At 48.2% G+C, this 24,234-nt stretch overlaps 1 protein-coding gene across 1 annotated transcript; it reads right to left on the bottom strand.

The window, feature by feature from the left end:
- Nucleotides 1-486: 486 nt before the first annotated feature.
- LOC119389761 (cytochrome P450 315a1, mitochondrial) lies at nucleotides 487-21,882 on the bottom strand. Its single transcript, XM_037657139.2, has 8 exons — nucleotides 21,279-21,882; nucleotides 9,404-9,594; nucleotides 8,786-8,992; nucleotides 7,949-8,112; nucleotides 7,567-7,733; nucleotides 6,848-6,926; nucleotides 5,446-5,652; nucleotides 487-4,796 (listed from the first exon to the last, which is right to left on the bottom strand). Exons 1-8 carry the CDS (start codon nucleotides 21,773-21,775, stop codon nucleotides 4,686-4,688), a joined length of 1,623 nt encoding a protein of 540 aa, XP_037513067.1. The 5' UTR covers nucleotides 21,776-21,882; the 3' UTR covers nucleotides 487-4,685.
- Between the last annotated feature and the right edge of the window lie 2,352 nt (nucleotides 21,883-24,234).

Genomic DNA, 24,234 nt, shown 5'->3' with positions numbered 1-24,234 from the left:
AATGACTTGCGGATCGTTATGGCGAAGAATCATACATGCGAAAGTTGTATCGACGATTTTACAAACGCCTGTCTTATCTTTGAGTGTCCAAGTTTCAGTCTGACCGGGAACGAGCTTTCGAATGTGTTAGGCAGCCTTCGGAGGAAAGGGCCATGGGCACTGGCGGAGACCGTCCTCAGCACTAGAACACATCATGGTGTTTTTTACGCAACATCATCATCACCATCATCATCGATTCATAAAATGTTGATGTTGTTATCAACCTGGGAACACCGAAGAATGCCACCAAGGAAACACCTTGTGCATCCCCTTGTACTAATGTGAGGTGATCAGGTGATTTGAAGACAGTTGCCAAGTGCAGTCGGCGAGTGTTGGGAACATAATGAAATTTGTAACTGTGGCACTAAAAGGTGAGATGGAGCAAATTAATTCTAGTTTCCGGCCCCTCGAAAGAGGGGCCTGAAATAAACGACAGGAATCCAACTGTTCGTAGAAATGCAAGGTCTTTTATTTTCATTCGTTCGTATCGCGCCACAGCAAAAAATAAAATCAGCGACTGGCATGTTAGTTAAAAATATCGCTTTGTCCCACAGCATGAGTACATCGTTGACAGCACACCATATTCATTGTACAGGCGTCGCGGGATGTTACACCGTATATTATACAAAAATATACGTGCGCACACAAGTGGCGTGCGTAGAGGTGCATTTGTAAGGCTTTTTAGGCCGACCACGAAGCCAGGTGAGTGCATATAAGTACGAAGTTGCGTGCAGCATTGATTGTTCCTCGCATCTGATAACACGTCGACGGGTATTGTGCATAAGGTATAACACAGAGAGCGACTCAAAGCGCCTGTCGCGTCAGCGAAAGCAGTGCTCGTAACTACTACAAAATGTGAAGGCATTGATACTTGTCGTACAAAAAAATCACAGTGCACTTTCACACACGCTAACACGTGAGCAGATGCACGAATGAAATAATGTGATTGCACATGTTCAGGGCATCTGCAGTGGAGCAAAACAACACACTGGCGCGCGCTGCGAGTTAGTGGTCAATGTAGGAGACAAGACACAACGGTTGATCCCCAACCTGAGAGTTTTGTACAATGTGGCACTTATCTTCTGTGGTCAAGAGTAAACAGTGTCAGACGCGTCGAAGCTGTACAAAAATATATATACGTAAAACACGCACGAGCAATCTGGGGTGAACAGGACATTCGATACCAGTCGCGACTTCCTATACAAAGGATAGAGTGAACACTGCGAGCGTGATACATAATTAAGTCGGTGGGTAGTTCGAGACTTACGCCTCATTGAACGTGTTCGTGTGTTTATGTGTGTGTTGGCAGCGACCGTGTCGGAAATTTTTCCGAGAAGTACCTCGAAACACAATGCAGCCGCGAGTTTTCGTTTATGATTGGACGACGTGATAAATAGATAAATATAATATGCGATGAAGTGAGAGAGTTAAAAAGAAAAGAAGGTGTATTCGTGTAGGTTTCGAGCAAGTACGGCGCATTAAAATCTGTGACGATGGGAGGACGTTTATGACAGGACGCGTGGTGACTCCTAGGTGGTTAGTTGGCGTGATGAGGGGAGAGAGGGAAACGAAACGACACGTATATAGGATCTGTGATTGTCACGTGGTCAGCAGCGGGCAAAGGACGCCGTAGGAATGAAAAGTCAGGAAAAAAAAATAAAAAGAGGCATCGAGCATTGCTTCGAGCTGTGCTGCCTGCTGAATTGCATAGCGATGCCGCTTAGGCTTGACACACATCGACAGCCTTGAGAGTTGAGAAACGCGATTGTTTCTGATAAAGGAGGAACCGAAGGAGGTAATATTATAAAGGAATGAGATAGCGCGAATGCGCTTGATCGACGCAGGAGGGTGTTTGTGTAAACACGGGCACATTTGCGGACAAGGAACACACAGACGTCAGCGCAAAAACGCTCCCGTGTATAGAGATCAAGGCTCCTCAAAAGGGTACACACCAAGGATCGGGGGAAAATAAATAGTCGGGACAAACACCGAGAAAATGGACACAAACATCGACGAGGAAACGATACGAGTCTACCTCGAGAAAAAAAAAAAATGGTCGAACACGTTGGGTATGTATACGACTCGGCTCCGTGTTGGCAAAGCTTGTGACGAACGATGCACTTTTTTTCGTAGTTACTTTACGTTGTTGTTTTCTACATGAGGACAACACCGATTGACGATCGAGATGCTTATAGTTTGCGGGAAAGCTGCGTCGTGTGGAAAGGATCCCACTTTATTATTTTTTTTTTTAGTGTCGCAGTGAAGAGCAAGGTATGACGTCCGCACACCCTTCCCACGTCAATACAGTAGGAACATAGAAGACAACATTCCAGAGGAAGTCTCCACCTGATCGCGTATTAAAATGTGCCGAGAAAACTTTCTTCCACGACTCAGAGATGCCTCAGGGTTTCGAGTATACTTCTGAGGTTCTTCTCGGAAATTTAGCAATTTTAAGACGACGCACTCGTAGCGAAGGGCAACGCTGTCTTCTCAGCTAACTGGCCCAGACGGCTTTCATTCCTTAGAAATTCGTTTTGCAAGACTTTTCTCTTTGCTTGCTTCCCCGCATATTTTAACGTCGTCTGACCTTCAGACGCTGCTACGCTTATCTCTACGCCACTGCTGGCGGAGATAACGACACGCCGAACGGCGCTTGCTAGTCTCTGATATCCGCGCTGACGTCCGGAGGTGTTTAAAAAAATTGATTTAGTAATATTCGGCGGATCGGCCTGCAGCACGCCTATCCAAAGGCGTTATGTTCAGATCATCGCCTGAAGTAAAACAAGAAGGCTTAAGAGACTACGAACGACGTTACTAGCTAACGCGTCATTAAATAGAGATCATTATCGCCTTCCAGGAAGCGGCAGCGTCAATGAAACGCAGTTTAAACGCAGCACAGCACGCTCGTTTCAGTGCGCGTTATGTTTAGGACTTTAGATTATTAACCGGACTGTTGTGAGCCAGGGGGTGACCCGTGCTTAAAACCTAAGTGAACGAGTTGGTATGGAACGTCGTCGTGTAACGTAAATTGAAGGATGCGAGTTGTCCTCTTAAAACAACATGCATGAGATCGTAACAAGTGAGTCGTTAGTGGGTATTACTAAAGGTACTGGTAAGATAAAGAGAGAAAGGAGAAGTAACAAGATAACGTGCATGCGTGGTTACAAAATCGTGAATTAGGATTGTGCTGTGTACGTTCGTAGCACCAGTCACACATCGCATCTCGGTTCACAAGACATCACAAACAGACTCCAACGGACTAGTGCTTCCACCTGTTAATGTATACACATTCACTGCAACAGTACATGAACGCGCACAGCGGCGATAATGTACAAGTTAGGCACGCCGATTCGTTAACAACACACTCGGAAGGAAGGGGCGCGCCATAGCGTTGCATATCTTCGACATTCCGCGCGATGTTGTTGCACAAGACTGCAGGAGTTTGGTTCGTCGCAAGAAACCTGGAGGCCTATTACAGATGTGGAAATAATCGTTTTCAAGGTCACTGCTTAAACAACACTGCTTCCGAGCAGTTACTCGCGATACAAGTGTCAAACAGGCATAAGGTCAGTGGCGTGAGTATGCGGACACGTCTTCTGCCCTACACTGCAAAATCGACTTCGTAGCATGTCTTTATGCAATACCTTCTGGAGCACTCGATTATATTACAATGAGGCACGTGTTCTTTAGGGAAAGCAACGTTCATGCAAGTCGGCGAAGCTCAGAGTTTGGTCAGACCGTCCCGCGGAGGGCACTACATGGAAGGCCTGTCACGACGCAGCAGTTCGATGTACATTTTTCGTACATCTAGACGACAAGCATATTGCGCATAACAAAGCCATTTAATTTCGGCAGCTTTTATTTCGCTTCCTTTCTTATCTTCTTTAATGAGTTTTTTTTGCTGTAATTGTTTTACCAGTGGGAGGATAGGGGAAGACCTCCACACGAGTCGTGAAAGGACACTCGTTTTCTGCGCGCGCAACTGAGCTTTCCGGCAAGCACTCGACGTTGCTACGGTTACGAGAGAAACGATAAACAGGTCATCACCGCAGTTTCTGGACATGAACATAAACAACAGCACCGCTTGTAGAAAACGAAACGCGTCCTTCTTAAGTAGTGTGCCCGAGACCAGGGCCCCGTAAATTGCCAACAAATGCGAATCTCCCATGTCTGGCTTGCGAATTTCGGGAGCATCGATCAGCAAATGCGAACAAAGGTCTCGTTGTGACGCTGGGATCAGGTTGCTTTACGTTCACGATACATGGAGTCGCGTTAAGCCTGACTTCCGGCCAGCGGAAGCGACGCCAATGCCGCGCCTTTCGCGGGGCACTGTATTTGTGTGTTTGTGTGCGTGTGTGCGTTTTCGGGCGTGGTCCCAGCTGGGCTTGCCGTGCTCTGGACTGCCCTCGTCTTTGGCGGTAGTGCTGGCTTGCTCGGGGCCCCGTGGAGGCGAGGGAGCGAGCTCGGCGCTTGACGTCGACGCGACCGGCCCGCCGGTTGCCTTCCAGGACGCCGCGTAGATGGGCGCTGGATCACCGGCATTCGGTCCGACGGCGGCGCCGAGGTAGACGTCGCCGTGTCACGGACAACTCGGATCGCTTGTGACGCGCATGTTTCTTGGTGGGCGAGCCACAGACTGCAGGCCGCTACCGAGGGGTCATCCGTAGAGAGATTGGCTCCTCGGGGGTGGTGATGAGCCGCATCTTGATTTGAACGTCCTTGTCTGTGCTTGGAGTCAGCTGGAACTTTTGCACCGTCTGCGGGAGAGAAGAACAGAAAGGTCGCGTTGTAGAGAAACTCGAAAGGAGGACAGGCACAAAGAACTCTTTTCGCCACACCAAACTCGGTGTTTCCATAGCATGTAGTAGTTGACGTTATAAGCAGCACACGTTGTGATGTTGTTTATGGAGGACAGGCACTCCATGTATATTCGCCGCGCTATGCAATATTTCGATGATATATAGTGGTCTGACATGCATGATGCGGCTTGTCTAAGCACCGGCAACTCAGAAAAGATGGTTACGGCAATTCTACGCGTGTTGCAGATTGAAATCCTTATTTAAAGAACATAAAGGCTGCACGTAACATGGAAGCAATAAACGAAAGAACTACTCTGTATTGTAAAATTAACGAAAAAAAAACCAACGTAAGAGAGTACCCTCACCGTCCCAGCATCCCGAGTATCCGCATAATTAATTAATGGGTCTATTCAATTTGTCGTGATGGATTGTCCAGGATTGCCCAAAAGGCTACATTTTTCAACTCCCGTAGACAGAAACCACCGTCTCTGCCAGTCGGGGAACGGCAAATCGAAGATCCTCGTTTTACGGCTCGGGCCTCCGAGAGCATAAAGCACGCGTCTCGGAAGCCACGATTAATGCGGCCGTACAGACACTCGGTACTCACCCGTGCGATGAGGAACTGCATCTGGACCTCAGCCACCCGTCGTCCGATGCAAGAGCGGGCGCCGAGGCCGAACGGAAGGCAGGCCCACGAGTTGACCTGGCCCGTGCGGTCGCGATCTCGCAGCCATCGCTCGGGCTTGAACGCGTGCGGATCGGAGAAGTGCTGTTCGTCCCGTCCAGTAGTGTACAGGGACATTAGGATTAGCTTCTGCAAAGATAGAAAACAAGAACGGCCTCAATGACGATCGAAATAATGACAGAGTGACCACAGTGTCAGCGGCCACGTCGTATCAAGGGCAACGACAAGTAAGTTAGCTGGAAAAATGGCACGGCAGAGTGGTTGTAACGCAATAATGAAAGTGCCAAGAACCAGACCACCTGCGAACCCATTTTGCAGCCTGATGATGATGGCAGTCGAATAAGCAAATCAGTGTTTCATTGATACCCGGGTACAGCGTGCTGAAGACATTTGTTCGTTTGCTTTTTAAAGATACGACCTTGTTTAAATATAACGACAACCGTTTTCATCTTGATTTCTTTGGATTCGCATACCTTCGTCGAGCAACACAATGATTGGCAAGAGCACAGACTGTCATTGAGTTTGCTCAATTAATTTACCGAATATATTTCATTCCTGCCATTGCTTCCTATGAGACTCGTATAATTGTGAGCCGGCCATGCAACTTTGCCTGCTAATCTGAATTCACTCGATGCAGGACGAGCGAATCGCTAAGTCAGTCCTTACAAGCGTGTGACGTGGCTGTGCTGTCGCGCCCTTTGTGCGACGCAACGCGGCGACACAGCCACGTCACGCCGCGATCCGTCCCATCGTGTGAACGCTATACACGCGAGGCTGACTCCGGATGAATTCCAGAGGAAAGAATGCCGCGCTGCAGTGCTGCAATGCAATTTGAACCGCCGTCATCTCCACCCACCTCCTCCTGCGACAGAGTCCTTCCATTTCACGCTGAAACCTTCAAGGACGTCATGCGAGCTGCAGCAATATCGCGCATCTAAGCAACGCGTGCGAGAACTTGGCCCCCGGGGAGGCGCCGATTCGTTTTTTTTTTTCTTTCGTCCCCGCTGCGAACACGATACTGCGAAGAAAAGACCGAGCGGTGTCTGGGACGGTCCGCTTAGATTGTACAAAAAAACTCGGCAGCGCCGCGATATGAAGCCGAGATACACGGTTGCGCAAGTCTTGAGGTGGGATAGGAGGAAGTTGAGGCAATGGACGAGGAAAGAAAGAAAGAAAAAAAGCAAGAAGATGATGAGGCAGAAAGAAACATTACCACGGCGTCTAAGTATTCAGAAAGCTGATACACAAAGAAACTAAATAATGATAAAGTAGGCAGAACTAGATGAAGGGTTCGAGACTAGAAGAGATCTTTGAAGACACGTACCCCAGCGGGAATGTGGTATCCGTCAAGGACAATGTCTTCGGACAGGATTCTTGTTAGGAAAGGCGCTACCGGGTACAATCTGAAAAGAGGCATAAGGTAAAGAAGTTCAGTCAGACGGCAGTCTCAACGACAGTGTGTGCAAAGCAGGGGCGTAGCCAAGGGGGGGGGGTGGGGTTGGGGGGGTTCAACCCCCCCCCCCCGAAAATGTTCAGTTTTGCTTGCGTATATATACACGCACACATAAAAACGCACGCACGAACATACATAAAGTATGGCTGAAGCCCCCCCCCCCCCCCAAAAAAAAAAAAAAAATTTCTGGCTACGCCCCTGGTGCAAAGTGGAGGCACGTTACTGTACTGACCGAGCTATTGACAGGGATTTCATGGTTTGACAGATTCAGGGGTGACTGTTTAATCATTGAAGAAAGATAGGTCATGTACTTCGACGCTGTTCCGACTTCACCCAGTAGCTTACACCATCAGCTCCAATGCCAGCGGAGCTAGCTCCGCTATTTAACTGGTACGACAAAAACTGCTGTAGCTACCAGCCATTTGAAGATAGACTGACATGTTTGTTACGCCTGGTAACCAAAGTCCCTCCGAGTCGGGAGCTTTACACATTTCTTAAAAGATGTGCGCTGTGACCGCATGTTTTCTTAAGAACTCGATTTCAGTTATGACCGCGAGAACGAGCGATAACTCTCAGGGATTGAGACTTACCGTAGGGCTTCCCGGATTACGGCCTTGACGTAGGGCAGCCGCGCCAGGCTCTCCTCGTTGATTGGCTGACCCTCCGGTAGGACGCTACGCACCGAATTGAGTAGCCGCTCCTGCTGCTCGGGGTGTTTGGCGAGAAGGTACAGCGCCCACTGGGTGGCGTGTGACGTCTGCGGAAAAAATAGAGGAGTGGCTTAAACTAACCTGTTACCGTCGTGTGTGCTTTTGATTGGCATGCATCCGTCCGTACAGCGCGCTAAGGTTCAGAGAAAAGCGCCGCACTGATGCATTCATCGTCAGGGCAGCTAAACTCCAGTATTCAGCTTTTTAAAAACTACAGCTTTTGTAGGAAACCGATTATTAGTGCGTGCGTGGTGATGCTTACCGTATCGGCTGCGGCCAGAAAGAGGTCTGTGACGATGCGGACAAGTTCTTCCTCGCAGATTTTTTCGTTCAGCAGCAGTTGACTTAGAATGCCTTGGTTGTGCTGGGCAGCTGACGACGGATCTTTGGCGATTGCTTTCACGTTCTCCTCCACGTAATCTCTCGCTACGAGTAGGAAAAGAAAGCAGGAGGTTCTAAACATCAGACTGATCACACTCGGAAGTTAACATCAAATGAAACAATCTAGCGGACGAAGTCCGGAAAGATCAACGCAGTAAAACCGTTGCACATTGCTGTGCAGTCAAGCTTAAGCATCCTGATAGCCTTTCTAGAATCATCATGAACATCAATGTAGGACAAGGAAATTTGGCTTGAATAAATAAGGAAACCCTGGGAAACAAAAGCTTTTACTATAATATTACGTTGTTTGGCACCTTTCCATTGGGTACGCTGTACACTGTTGTATACGGCGAATCTTGCAGTACAGCTGTTACGTAGTTCCTGTAGTCGCTTGCATCTTACGCTGCCATATCGCAGTTCCGCCCCGTAAACATCCTGATGATCGAGCCAGCTGAACTATAGCGTCTATAGAAAACCATCAAGAGCGCGAAGAACTGCACACACTCCCTTTGTTCGCAATGTTGCTCGTTTTCTATGGGCATGTGCCAACCGGCCCAAATAAGCAACCACAGTATGCAGAAAACGTGTTTGCAGGTATAACTTTCATCCCCTGCAATGCACAGTTCCTCAGCTATACTTATTAACACCGAGTGCCTGTTCGGTAACCAGCTGCATTCGCAAACAGTATAGGCGGCGCCCTAGTACGGCGCACACTTACCGAGCTCGAGTGCTCGTCCAGCTGCCCGGACGAAGCGCCGCCATACGGGCAACCGAAGACGGTAGGCGAGGCGCGGTGAGAACATGGACATTTTGGCCGACTCGTTGAAGATCTGCTGCACGCAGTGGACGAACTCGTGCACGTTATCCATGCTCGAGGATTGCGCGATGCAGCCAAGCCGCCGGCCGAAGATCATGGCACCCAACGCTGCAGAAAGAGTAAAGACAAGATCAGACATGGCCGCTGGTTACGCCAAAGCTATACGGTCATCTGCGCAGTCACAGTCTGTCTCGGCTAAACTAGCTCGCGCCCCAAGATACGACATCTGAACTACAGCAGTAGCATGGACTTGCTCTGGACAATGTAGAAGTTCATATAGATCATATCAGAAGAAACTGATGCACCCTTCAAGGTGCATCCCAGAGGGAAAAGGAAGTTACTGCATAGTGATATTACGTTTAACTTTCTCGTCATATTTGACATTCAAGGTGTAATCATGTTGTCATTTTTTTAAAACCTGTGCATGACACGTGCCCCTCTAGGTTATTTAAAACCTGCAGGTTCTTTAACTTCCTTGCTGCTTTCACAATTGTAATGTGAGACTGAATAGCAACGTACATTCAATGGACCAGTTGTAAAGCTCGCGCTCGACGTTCTCCAAGATGCCCTTGTCGTTGCGGGCTTCCTGCCACCGATCCAGAAGATCCGTGATGACGTCATTGAAGACGGGCACGTTGTTCGTGACTGTCTTGGTTTTGAGGAACACGTTGTTGAGGCTCCGGCGTCTGTCGATCCATTCCGGGCCATCCCTTTTGTAAAGTGAACAAAGAAAGAAAAGTGGGAGAAAGAGATTGAGTGGTGAACTCCCTCGGTAAAATATTCTGAAGAGCACGTCGCGCTTGTTAAAGTTATCAAGCATATTATGGGTATCACCAGCGAGCAGCCGAACACACTAGAGGTTTTCAAAATGGTGACAGAGTGTCATAGAATCAACTTAGGTAGCGTCACCTGGGTTACTTTATAAACGCGCGCGTCATAATTTCGGCAGACACAATGTTCCCATCTGAAAGAGTAGCCGCGCATTGATATCACAATTCACTTCCAGAACTGGAAGCCCAGCATCACGCACCGGACGGGCTCGTTTCTTCAGCAAGCGTGCGCATTCTGCGGCTTCTTCCCAATGGAAATAAACAAAATAAGTTCCCAGTCAAACAGTATACGATCCTGATGGCACCGATGCCGTTCTCTCTTGTTCGAACGAAATTAGTTCTCACGAGCAGTCTTGGCGTCCGCATCCACGCCTCCCGGCTTTTCAATCTGAAAGTTAGTGGCGCATCAGGATTTTCGCTACACGAGACGAGTGACGAATGGCAGGTACGTTAATATCGCTGGAAAGGCAGGCGAAGGAACGACGGATCGTCAATAAGAAAACTGACACCGAAAGCTGAGAAGAAGAGAATCGGCGAGCGAAAAAAACAGGATCTGAAAAGTTAAGGGGGTAAACCAATCTCGGTGCAGCTGCCGAGTCGCACGCGTGATAGCGCATGCTCACCGAGAGAGACCGAATAGCAGCAATGAGGCAAACGATGAGACGTAGAAGAAGAAGAAGAAGAAGAAGAAGAAGAAGAAGAAGAAGAAGAAGAAGAAGAAGAAGAAGAGAGATGGGCGATGAAAACGGAGGGAGCTGTCGGCCCGAATCTGCGCTAGCGCTATCCTCTCTGTATCTGTCACACGCGTGCGTACCAAGAGTGCCGGGACAGTGAAGGTGGGATTGCGCTGTTCTTGTTCGGAGGAAAGGCAGTGCACGAGGCCTCTGCTGCCACGGGAGAGGGTGATAAATGTCGGTTTTGCGGACGGCAGCCCTCCCTCCTCCTTCAGGAATGAACGAGGCACGCGCGTCTCCCGTCAGTGAGGAGAGGGGGGTGCACCAGTGTGGGGTTCCCATCAGGGTTGTCGGTCGGCGTACACCTGTTGCGGAGGCCTAACCTTGGCCTTGAAACCACTTTCAGCGCCACGGGAGGGACCGGGCGGATCGCTGCTCCTCCGTTCCTAGCTGCCCCGGCCGGCTTGCGATGCATGGGCAGGGCTTACATAGCTCTGGTTCTCTCGTAGCACTGTTGCTGGCAGCTGTTGCCGCTCAAGCGTGTCGGACGGCTGAGTGGTAACGGTTCGGAGGTATGCTTCTCCGCACGCTCCCCAATCACGCCCGAACGAAGCTGTCGTGTCTGCGGGCATGGGAATTCTGCCGACAGTGCGAGCTTTGTACAGTTACCATAGCTTTTTTTTTTTTTTTTGAAGGTGATGAAAGAGGAGTCCAACTTAGTTGGAGACGTTGTTGCCTGCGAACAACGCGAGCGTTCTTAGTGCGGCATTTTCGAAGTGGACGTTTGAAAATGCTAACACTTCCTTGAATCTGTATATGTCGTTTTTTCTAACTATTTTTTTCACCGCCCTCTGGTCAGTGCTGTGTTTCGGAGCCATACAATTCCAAAGCCTTGAGTGGGTAACTCGGCGCACATGCTTCAGATCACCGAACAAAAGGCGTTCATCAATGCATCAAAGTACGATCATCATAAAAATATCACCATCATCAAAGTATGATTTATCAACCGGCTATCCCTTGGGAAACACCCCGGGAGGCCATTGTGCACACTTGTAGTATATATACACAAGCACCTCGCACATTTCGCTAACAACCTCTGTGGCTGCTCATCAGATTTACCGCTCTACCACATTGACACCACGGCTCAGGTTCAGCATGCTAAACTATGATTAGCTCACTTGTATGATCATAATTATTATTGCTAGTGTCTCCTAAATATACAAGTACTTTCAGTCCCGCGGCGCTCGTGACCGAAACACCCGACTTCCTCTCTTCCGCGCAACACGCGTCTTCAGTGGCGCTATTTGCGAGGAGGTAATCCGAGACGCCTCGCAGAGAATAAAACTGTCGGCATGTCTACACGAAAAGATACGCTTAAAGATCACGCCAGTATAGGCGCGAGTGCAGAGCTCACCCCGGCGAGCGCGCCACAAGTGGTCACCGGAAACTTTTTACGCGGACGGGAGTGCGATTACGAACATGAGGAGGGAAATAAATCAGCAGGGATCAACGAGCCCCACGTCTCACTGTCTAGCAGTTGTAAAGATCTAGATCTGCCATCAGCTGAGCAGAGGCCGAGCTTACAAGAGACGCAGTGCGACGGGCGTGTCTAATGAGCTTTCACATGTAATGTGCTTTAAAATAGCGTTCGTACGTACGTATGCACAAACAGAGTTGGGTTTAGGCCTGCAGAGCAGCTGACGCTAACGAAGACACGAATGCCCTTTCAAAGCATGCAGCTCCAGTAACGTGCCTTTTTCGTATGTTTATTTGTTTTTCGAGAACGTAATCATTTATAGGTTTCAGTGGCGTAGCCAGGGCTATGGTTTGGGAGGCATTCAAACCCCTCCCGATATTTGCACATTTTGTACGTATATATACGCGCGCACACAGAAGCACACCACCATGCATAAATGAGAGTAACACACGTAAAGGAGGGCGACCTTCCTGATAGGTTTGGTCACATTACATCGTAAACATATACGATTAACGCACACTTGGTCAGCTAGTGATGGTATAATTGTCTCCCAGCTCTAAGCAATAAACAACGAAATCCATAACATCATAGGCGAATGCCAACGCCGCCATTTATAGTGATTGGCGAACGATTTCGCTGAATTTCTTTGCGGCACTGAGCACGCTGCAGTGAACACGACTGAAAGAAACGCTTACGTATGTGTGTCGAAACCACGGAGAGACAACGACATCGCGAGCTGAACGGGCGATGTGCCGCCGTGCTAGTACGGGTCTTCTTCATCGCCTTCCTTCCCTGCGCATGCGCGATGAAGGCGGAAACTCCCAGGAAGTCCCAGCACACGCCTGTATCGCTACAACGCGGTTATGATGCACGCGGTACGTGTTCGCACCACATACGCACGTCAGCGTGACCTTTTCCTTAGCGTCGTGCTGCTTACGTGCGAGCAGCTGCGGTGACGACAGTGATGGGACTCGTTTAAGAATTTCCTTTTGTCGTTTCACTTAAGCGTGGACAAAAATGGCATCGCTTTTTACCTTTAGGAATGGCAAATGCGAACCTCTCACCTTTTTCGTAATTAACTTACGTTATTCAGGAGGGAAGTGTGTGTTGTTTTTCTTTGTTCAAGAAACGCCTACTAACTTTCCCAATCGCAACGACGTTCTGGTTCCTCATTCCCGACGACTGTATTTGTACAGGAGGAGGGGGGTGTTGACGCACGAGTGAGAAGGAGTGTGTTTCTTTGACGTTTCTGCCGTAGGACTGCCTTCGGGTTTCGTTTTAAGGCGACATTGTCACGGAAAACTACAGAGCTGAGAGGGCGGGAAATTAATTAGACCTTTCGTGCCCCAGTGCCATTTGCCACGAGCGCAGAAACCTTGCACCATGCAGTCTGTGCTAGTCCGCTGCAGCTGTTACTCTTGCTTGCTGGCAAAATTTTTCCATCCCGAAAGCGACAGAGGCTTGCTATCTGAGTTCTGCCAGAAATGGCATCTTCGTAATAAACTTAGTGCAAGCACTTGCTTAACTTCTTCGATTTTAGAAATTCCTTGGAATATGAGCGTGTGCTCAATGCAGTGGTTAAGCGATCCACTGCACATGATAAACGCCAGCTGCACACATGCCCGAAGTCGTGTTTACACAATCGCTAAACGGAGCAGGGGCCCTAGCAACAACGCAGCACTCATTAAACATGCGCCGTTAACGCTCTAACAGCTGGAATTAGCATTACAGGCTAAGTCTCGAAGCAGCTTCCTTGAAAATATGAGATATACATATATAAACTGTGGCTGGCGCCAAATCGGTATCTAAAATTCTTTCACCCAACCAGACAGATCTCTGACAAATGGGCCTACAGTGAAGTGCTTAAATCTGCGGAAAATTCATATGGCGAGAGCAATCGTTGCGAAGTCTCTTCCACATTGTCGATGTGGTATACAAAGGCTTCAATACGGCTGTTGGGTGCCTTCTATAGGTAGCGTGTTCGGTCAACACAGTAAGGCAATTGTTATTCAAATGGGTGTCATTCGTGGTCGGGCAATGCATAAAACGACATACCATGATGGTACTTCGAAAACGACACATCGTGCACACACACCCGCAAGGACAGTGAAAAAGAAAGGTGGCAAAGATTACGAAGAGAGGAACAAACACTTTCAGACATGACGAGAAAGCGGCGTCCCAGCAAGTTCGACGCACCAGGATCGGGTTTTGCGTGGCGTGAATGGATTCGCGCCGCCTGTGACATCAATGAAACCGACGGATTTAGTTTTATCTCTTCCATTCAGGGTCAGCTCCGAGAGGGAGATGTAGCGACGTGGGTATAAAATGCGATTCATCAAACGAACCAACCAAGAGACCAAAAGAATGAAAGGGTGTGGAGACAGGTGAAACCAGGAGACATCCCAGCGCCTGGAGAGGGTACGCGCGTGAGATTGGAGAGAAAAAGACTTCAGAAGTAACCGCGACAGGCACTGAGAAAGAAAGATGAAAGAATGAAATGCGGGGACACAAACACGATAAGTCGGCTTGCGCGCTGCACCTCTTGTAGATAAAATGTGTTGCCTTCTTGAGCAAAGGACAGGTTTCGGCTTGGTTTTGTTTTGATTTCTTTTTTTTTATATAAAATATTGAACAGGGCGCTCCCACTGTGCGTGTTAGGCTAGGTGGCGCACTTTCAGAACACGATGATTTTTCAATCGCTGAATGAAACCGCCGATGCGCTAAGGAGAGTCAGTGAGACGGGAAAACTGAACGTTTGTAGATAGTGCGAGGGCTTTAAGAATATGCTTATTTTTTGCTTCGAGACGTTAAGTACGGCACTTAGGAGATTTGAAAGCGGCACAGATACTACCATGTATTGGTATACCGTCGTAGACCGGTTTTGTGGTATTGCTAGATGCCGTGTCGCGTAAGTTCAGGAGTTCGCCTCAACCGAAGCACTGTTATGACGGACGAGAACTATAAGCGTGTCAGTATACACTTGACTATATCACATTATACAGGCTAGTGAAGCTTTCTCCATGTCATGTTCGTGAAAAGCCATACCGGGGCGTCGTGAATTAGTATCAAAAGACCTCAAATACTAGTTGTAAAAACAGTTTCCTTTTTTGGACATAATCTTGTCTGCTTTGATGCTTATCTTATACTTTCGCAATTTTCACTTAAATTTTTTTTTCGGTCAGCGTGCGAAGGCGTAGGCGAAACAAAAATTACAGAAAAGGAAACTGTTTTTGCCACTAGTATTTCAGTTCTTATGGCACTAATTCACGACGCCCGGGCATGGCTTTTCGTGAACATGACGGGATTGAATGAATGAATGAATGAATGAATGAATGAATGAATGAATGGTCAAGATTCACCATGGACATCGTGAGGACGTTTTGAGGGTCAGAACCGAGCCTGTCACACTCAAGAGTTAGTTCCGTTTGTCAAGAGCATAGGATGAGTTGTAGTCGACAGTGTGCGTAAGGTTTGGAAATGCTTTGGCCTACTTGCGGTGCCCATGCATTATCGCACAATAGCGCGCGGATGGGTTTTGCGGGCGTGGGTGTGTGCTTGCGTATCGCTTCGCCTGAAGATCAGACACTGCCGGCGACAGACTGACGCCGCTCTGTCGGCTTTCGGTATCTCTTTTACCGACTCTGATCGCAGCGAAAAAAAAAAAATGCGGCCGAATAAATGCTTTTGTCAAGTACTTCTATTACCCCCTACCCCCCCAACCTCTTCTTTTTTTTTTTCTTTCGTGCCTGCGTATGATTACTGTACATACGTGTTGTACTACATCCTACAAAGCTATCACCCGACTCGAAGAATGCGATTTCGGCAAATGCCACTTTGCTTCATGCCGCCGATACTGCGTCATGTGGATCGGTCAAAAAAAACAAGGTCTCGTGACTTGCGTGTAGATGCACAATTCAGAGTGCCATTGAAGTGCCCGGCATGTGTTTTTGAAGCTTTCTTCCGTTATTTTCTTTCGATAAGACATAGAAAAGCTTTTGTCAAGGGCACGTCATGACGCAAATCAATGTGCTCTCGTGGCCAACTGAATTGGGCGATAAGATGACACAAAAAAAAAAACGTGCTCGCGCTGGCAAGAAACAAGATGCTTCGTTATCACTTGGGTGTCGAAGATACGATCGACGTCAAAGACCTCCTCATATGCGCAATCTCTTTCACTTAGTTACGCTAGGTGAAAAAGAAGCCTACATAACCAGAGGCAACTTGAAGAATTTACAGCCCGTGATTGGGTTCAGCGATGGTACTGAATACGTGTAATAACAACAGACAAGGACTAGCGAAGAACACACACACACACAGCGCTGCAACATGCCCAAAGAGAGAGAAGAGGAAGGCGAGGAGGTTAACCAGATGGTAGCATCCCGTATGCTACCCTGCATACTACGCAACATGCCCGAATTTGCGTCCTTCATAGATGGTACTTAAATATTAATTCTTGAATACGCACGGAACGCAAGTGGTACTGAATGCATGGTACATGAGCGTCCCGCCCTTCTCTAAATGTGGCCGTGCCTAAGCGTTCAGCAGCTAAACGCGATGAGCTACCACGGTGCATGACGGTATATATACGTATATACGATAACCGCTTGGTATATAACTAGTGTCCTGGAAGGTTCGGCGCTAATAATCTGTCCCTTACGCAGGAACCCGAAGTCTGGAGCCAAACAATCCGCATTCTCGAAGGCGGCAGCATACAGCGGCAGTATACTTTCAGGGTTGAAACTCGCATTTCGACAACTCCACCGCCCCACCGGTACTCTTGCAAAATGTTTACTTTCATTTGTCTTTTAAACAGATTCTTTTTTTTTTTTTCTGCAGAGACTCACGCGTCGGTCGTCGCGAATTTAAACGCGTGCGCGTGTGCGCTGCATCAGCACGCAGCCACTGCACAAAGATAACCGTGAAGCCGTCCTCACGTGGACAGCGAGACGATAAATTTTTGTAGGAAATACGCCTTTCCAACGGTCCGAGTTTCGTACAAGAAAGCCACATACATGACAAGGTATATTGCTGCAATAAAAGGAAAAAAAAGAATCACACCCAAGTGCGTGGACATCTATATGGCGTATATATCGCGCACCGGTGCAGACGATCGTCCCAGTTTAAATGGGAGATAAGAGCAAGAATGGGCGGAATCGGGATGTCAGCGGTCGCAGCCTAGACGTCTCTTCCGATACAGAAAGAATCCGCGGCCAGCAGGAACACCGCCGCGCGAGTGAAAGAAAGAAACCGAGATAAAAGGACGAGATGCGATACCGCACAGAAGTGGCGTCTACGAATTTTTTTTAAACCGGGAACTAGTGACATTCGTGTCATTGAAAAGGTAGTAAACAACCAGCTATATTTCGTGATTTCGTGGTGGACATACGGTACCACGTCGGCTATAAAACGACAGTATACCGTTGCTTGCTCGCGACGGCGTGACATTTAAATGCATTACCAACGAAGCCAACAGACAATCAAGCCTTTCGATTTACGCCATAATCATTACACTACTGTTAAAAAGCAACAAAACAATGACCCCTATGTTTTACTTAACTTAATTGTCACCCGCCACGGTGGTATAGTCGTTAAGGTGCTCGACACTGACCCGCAGGTCGCGGGATCGAATCCCACCCGCGGCGGCCGCATTTTCGATGGAGGCGAAAATGCTAGAGGCCCGTGCGCTTAGATTTAGATGCGCGTTAACGAACCCCAGGTGGTCAAAATTTTCGGAGCCCTCCACTACGGCGTCTCTCGTAATTATTTGGTGGTTTCGGGACGTTAAACCCCAAAAATTATTATTATATAACTTTATTGCCCATTGGTTTTCATCGGTTATGTCTAAAAAGAAACAATTCCCGTTCTTTTGTATTTAAATGCACTGGAATATAAGTAACAAAGGGGGCAAAAAATAAGTGCGCTCGCGCAGCAACAAGGCAGCAGCGACTAACAACGTTTAAGGCGTCGCTTAAGATTTGCTGCGAGGACGACACATCGGATGAGAGCCCCGGCTAAGTTAAAACACTCCAGCGATGACTGTCAAAACTTGCACTACAAACTTAGCAACGTATACAGAGGAAAACGTATCTTAGAGAAGAAAGCCTTTTTTTCTGAAACCCTCTTTCGCTTCCACAATAAGTATGCATACGTTTGGCGCCAGGGGAAAAAAAAAACGTACGCCTATTAAAAGATGAAACTGCATGCCCATAGTGTGACGAAATATCTGTCTTTCGCGAGTGTCGATTTCGAAAAAAAAGATTATAAAAATAAGAAATGTGAATCTTTCCTCACCTATCACGTTTAAACATATGGCAAAGTGACCGATATATCATTTTAACACACTTTTCTAGCTGCAGGCCTGAATTCTTAAAGCATTCGGTTTCCTTTTTTAAAACTCAAACTGCGCCTCGCAATCGTTTGACGTCGACAGCATACTTCGCAGTGGCATTGCAAAACGGACACGAAGAATATGATTTCGGAAGATACTGAAGATGTAGGCTTAAAAAAAAAAAACAAGGAAAGAAATTACGCTTTGAGCCTCGGCAACGGAATGGACATAGTTCGGAAAATTACGTGCTCTGTCACTTGTGTCCCCGAACTCCGCAACTACCAATTTGCGCAACAGTTATCTCTCCTCAAACGTGTGTCATAACTAAGGTAACTCAATACGTGCATTGTGCTCCTGCTACTCGTCTGCGACGATGTCTGAAAGATTTCCAGGCTCCATGACATCGCCATGAGAGTCGCAAAAAAGAAATATCAGGCTTGTCACGAGTGCACTGCAGTGCATTGTTTCTACGACAGTTTATCTCAGTATTACCCGGACTTTTTTTTTACCAAATACGTCCTTACGACCAAAACATCTTGTTTACTGCCAGAGGCTTGCCTATAGCTAACGTGTTGCCACGGTACTAGCCTGTAGAAGTATATGAGTGCTATCTGTTTATTGCTGCAACGCCAAAAACTCATCGTTATCGCGGGTTGCCTAAAATCATTGTTGATTGAATTGAATGAAGGTCCCCGCAGATAACTGTGATGGTGACGAGGGAAATGATGATACTAAAGACACTGCGACAGTGAGTCGAGTGTCTTTTACTGCAACACCGATCAGAGTGCGTTCTCAACTATTTATCATCGCACACGAGACAATCACAGATCCGCTTTTGTATCGGTCGTCTTCCCGAATACCTTCTGTTATTGCGATCATAGTTACTGGCGGTTTCAAGTACCACGTCGTGATGAAAGTCATACCGTATGAACGAGACGAAAAGGCTTTTAGCTAAAGACGAAATCGTCCTTCACCAGGGTCGTGCCACGGATTACGCGTTTTCTATGATTTCTCTATTTTAAAAGATACGACACTCGACAACGCAAGTTGCGCTTGGCGCGCTTCGCCGCGTGTGATATGAGCAATGATTTGAGTAAACGGCGGACACAGGCTCTCCAGCAATCTTCAACAGAAGTCGAGACACTTCAAAGAACACTGTCGTTGGATGGTATCCTAGGATGCAAGTACATTTAAGCTATTGGTTTATGTAAGAACTAAAGAAAAATAAAGCTGAAGAAAAACGTAGGCTCCAGCGACATCCCGTGTTCAAAGAGTTCTCGTCACATTCGCTAATGAGTCATGAGAAATTTTTTTTTTATGAGACACGGTATTTGTTAGAAACCGGCATCACAAACAAGTTTACGAGTCCACAACCAAGCTTCTTGACGATGTGTCAATTCTAAATATGTGAAGCGGAGACGGAGCTGAATATTACAAGGGGAAATTTGATACTGTGTCGTTTCCGCAAAAGCAAGAAAACAACGAGAAATGATCCGATAACGTTGCCGCAGTAACGCTTTGTCAGAAACCTCACTGCTTCGCAAGGAACCACCAATGTTTAAACAACATACGAACGTGCGTCCTCATTTAAGCAACCGCAGCACCCGCTCTCACGCAAGGTTATTCGCGACCGCGAAGGTTCGACTCACCCGCTAAGCATTTCCCGCGGCTCCTTGACAAGCGGTGCAGCACGGCGTGCCCGCAAGTTATGCTGTGAAGCCAACAGTCCACTATTCATGGTAAACATGGTGAGCGGTTCTCGGGACATCTGGAATCTGCCGTTTTTCTCCATTTACGCTGATACGTGCGCGCGAACACTTTCAAGGAAAAGAAATCAGCGATTCATTCAGCTATCACAAACGGCTACCAAAGTCTGAACGTGAACTTGTAGTTTTAGCATGTTGTTTCAGACAGAGTACGTCATATAAAGTTCTTAAGAGCGTCCTAACCTTTTTGTTGTGCGCGTACGGAGAATATCAGCGGGAGCTCTTAATGCTGAGGCAGATTAAGTTGCGCTTGCTAGCCGCCGTCCAGGGTAATGTATTCAGCGCTCTAATTTTGTGCGTTCCACGTGCAATACAGCTTACTATAAGGACTATTGGCTTATCGAAGGAAAGACCCTGGGATCACATTTTTTTTTTCAATTACGGGGCTGCGCGCGATGTCAAAGACAGGCAGTACATTCCGAAGGCTGTCGGCCCACTGTTGAATTACGACAGCGTACGCGTGGAGTCCCAATTCAATGCGAAGAACAGAGACTCAAGCGTTACTGAGGGAGTTGCGCAGTTGTCTGGCTGAATGGATCTGTCACGTACGCTCGCCCTTCGCTGCCGATATCAGCGAACAGTGTCACGCCTCAATCGGCTCACTGCGCGCGTTCGTATTGTTCGCTGCGGTTAGGGGCGATAAGATTCGGATAATGGCACAATCGCACCGGTAGGAAACCCATCAGAAACGCTCTTCGGCATTCTACGCCGGCGTGCTCCTGTCAAGCAGCATTGTACATAGATAGGATGCGCAGTAATGGACAAAAGTCAACAGGCACTCGCCACCGCAAGTGCTCTTCAGCTGTCACAGAGTTAACGTGCGTATCTCCGAGACACAAACGGATAATCGGGAGATTTGCAGTACTTCACGAGTGTTTGTTTAAGAACATAATAAAGTGGATCGAGTGATCGCTCATTCGAAGCGCCGCAGACGTGAATCCACCAGAGAGCTTCCTCACGCGTCAAACTGTACGCGCGAACATAAAAATCCGTGCCTTTCTTGGAATAAGTCTGCGAATCACCGTGCAATTCTCGGAAACACGCTCGCATTTCGGCACGACGTACTGAGCGTGCCGGAAAAGTTCAAAGATGCCCGAATCCCGCATCCCAGGCGAAGCGGAGGATCAGAAACAGGATCGTCGTATAAACAGGCGACAAGATCCGTGGAAGCTACTTGCCTCATTCTACATAGATCGCGCGGCTTCCGAGAGGAACGACGTTCGGAGTACTACGCGCATCGCTCTTAGTTTGAGGTTGACGAGAAATCACACGAGACGCGCTGCACCGGCGACAGCAAGCGTAGAGGAGACTGTACTCACATGAAGAAGAGTCCGCGCTGAATCCCTTTGACCTCGTTGTAGATGAGCCAGGCATCGGGCACCATGTGCATGGGGAACTTGCCTTCGTTGGTGTACACCTTTTGAATGAGCGCACTGTCGGCCACGAAGACAGCGTCCACGCTACCTAGCGTCTCGCGGTAGATGGGTCCAAGCTCGCGGTGCCGCCGGTCGCAGTACTCGTGGATCTTGGGCGCGCCTCCGGTTCGGAGCACGTCGAGCGTCGTGCCCAGCACTGGCAACCCCTTGGGACTGGGCAGCGAAGAGAAGGGCTTGCTCGCCGACGAACTCTTCTCGGTCACCAGAGACGACGGTTCCGCTCCGCTCCACTGCTCCGCTCCCACGGAGCGGTGCGCCGTTTGTTCCAGCGCGCGGTGGAAGGGGCAGCCGGCGGCCGCGGCCTCACTGGAGCGCGCGCGCCGGCTCACTCCGGCCGCGACTTGACGCACCAGGCGACGGGCTAGGGCAGCGGACGACATCGGTGTGCGGCACGCCGCTGCGTTCTCTCTTTTTTGTTTTATGTGTGTCACGTCGCGTTGCGGTGCGCGTTTTTCACGACACACGCGGGTTCCCGCTCCGAATGCAGCCCGGCAAGACGAAGCCGGCAGCTTTTATGCGCGGAGAGGGCGAGGTAAAGGCGAGGAGCGGGGCGGGCTCCTCCTCCTCCTCCTCCTTCGTGGTGAGCGCCGGCTCTCCTCTTCTTCTCCTCCCAGCGTAGCTCCGCAGCCGCAGCCGCCGCCTCAGCCGTCGCCTCGCCACAACGGAGGCCGCCGCGGCCGCCGTCGGGCGCGTGCCTCCACCGTACGTTTGACGAATCGGAACCAGCTGCGCCTCTCGGGAGTGACCGCCGTCCGACGAGCCCTACAGTCTGCGGAAAGAGAGAAACGCCACATGTGCGTGCGTGACTTCGTGTGTGTACGGTGCATTTTTTTGCGCGAGGGCGCGTACGTGTGCGTCTGCATTGTACTGCTCTCGAACGAGCGTGGGTTAGTACAAGTAGCCCTGTGGTTTTGCTGCAGGAGTTAGTGACTTCGATCCTGCTTGCTCAGGGACTCTTCGCGCTCCGAGCACCCTAGAAGAGTTGGACACTGATTGAATTCCGCGATATTCGGAAATGCTTGTGAGATTTTTCACACGGGCGGTCTTTCGATCTTGCTCGGTTCTGTGCAGATTGAGATCGGTCTTGAGATGGAGGTTTTGCTGCGAAGAGCAATTAAAAAAACAATGTGTCTTAGGGGAAATAAACAAAGAAAAGCTTTTTTTTTCAAAATCGTTGGGTGCGGCGGACGTCCACGCAGCTAAAATCGCACATTGGTAGATGATTCACTAAAATTCATTAATTACCCTCTCAAATAATTATTGCACTGGAAATATTGAAATTGACGAACTTGAACTGGGGAGCTTGCAAGTCATATCCACTTCGAAAAGAATCTGAGGGCTGCGCAGATTTCAACACGTGGGCGACCAACCTTTCGATAAAGACGCACTGTTGTTCCAGTTACATTTCTAACGAAATGCCATTTTGTTCGTCAAAGTACAAAAGTTACTAGAACGCCCATGTACTTCGTAGTACGATTTCAGAATGAAGACCTCGATATTGGTGTTACTCTTAACACGTACGGATTTGATTGCGAACTCATCGGCGACAATGCATCAACTGCCACCGTCCCCTACGGTATCCAATTTTAACGCTAGTTAGCGAATTTCTGTTGACGAACTATTCGCGAGAATCTAACATTAATCGACCTCCGCCGCACCTAACAGCTTACTTTAAAAGACATTTCTTTTATCTTCTTTTTCCTCGGGAACCCCGTTTTAAATTATTACTTAAATGTATCCGTACAAACACGCGGTCTACCGATCGGTTTCAGTTACAAGTTCGAGTTCGATACAGCTATCACTCCGCACACATATGTGATAATAGCACTCGAGCTCCGAATTGACAAAGCTTTCTGTTCGTAAGCGATCTCGGCCATTGTCAAGCAGCCTTCACCAGTAATATGTCCAGCATCAGGATGTTTTTTTTCTTACCAACAATTTGTTTTATTACGAACTACGGCGGCTTTGTACGGACTGCTCCTGTACAAATTAGTACAAACATTATCCTGTTGGTTTCGGAAAACAAAACCCGGGGATCTCAATCATGCAGAAGAAATAAATGGTTGCTCTACGAGTTAAAAAAAATAAATAAAATAAGTTTGATAGAATATACAAAAGAAAAATAATTTCGAAGGAATAAGTGACCATTCCTTCTACTCGACGCGTCTGTCTTGGCCTTGTGGTGCCCACTGCATCATGCGTAATTGGCGTCGCATCAAGCACAACACACTACCACCCACCGTGGTATCTCAACGTCTGTGGTATTACGCTGTTGAAAGCTCAAGGACCTGGGTTCGATACTTAGATTTAGGTGCAGATTGAGGAATCCCAGCTGGTCAAAATTATTCCGGAGTTGATCCGTTACGGCTTGCCTCCCAATCATGTCGGGGTTTTGGCACGTAATACGCCACATATAATTTGATATCTCACTGTCGAAACACTCGAATCGTTCAGAATAACAGAGCTGAGCTAGTTGGTAAGTATTCATTCTAAAAAGACAGGGCGTGCAAACACGGAGACAAGAAAGAAGTCAGGACACCACAAACGATCGCTAACCGGAAGCTCACCTTCTAATCTATCTTTACATTGTGGAGATTGTAAGTACACGCCTAAATTCGATGAATGCGCAGTGTTGTACCGGCATAGAAATGAAGAAACGCGCCTGATGATTGAAGCATGGCATATCGAGAATAGTGGTAGCGCATGCGTGAGCCAACCGTCGATTAACTTGCATAAAGATGAAATCAAATACCTTAACAGTCATCTTCCACGACGTAGACCGCCACGCGTGCCGGATTGATAGGTTCGCCTGTTGCATGGGCATGCGCAGATAAGTTTT

This window comes from Rhipicephalus sanguineus, chromosome 4 (genome assembly GCF_013339695.2).
Source record: "Rhipicephalus sanguineus isolate Rsan-2018 chromosome 4, BIME_Rsan_1.4, whole genome shotgun sequence".
NCBI lineage: Eukaryota > Metazoa > Arthropoda > Arachnida > Ixodida > Ixodidae > Rhipicephalus > Rhipicephalus sanguineus.
This window is presented reverse-complemented; position numbering and strand designations above follow the sequence as displayed.

Bases quoted from the DNA above. Each gene is read 5' to 3' on its own strand.
- LOC119389761 (XM_037657139.2), bottom strand. From the start codon at position 21,775: ATGTCGTCCGCTGCCCTAGCCCGTCGCCTGGTGCGTCAAGTCGCGGCC. The intron at 9,595-21,278 runs GTGAGTACAGTC...ACTTTACAAAAG, and splicing joins CAGCGCGGACTCTTCTTCAT to GGATGGCCCGGAATGGATCG. The intron at 5,653-6,847 runs GTACGTGTCTTC...CTATCTTTGCAG, and splicing joins GATACCACATTCCCGCTGGG to AAGCTAATCCTAATGTCCCT.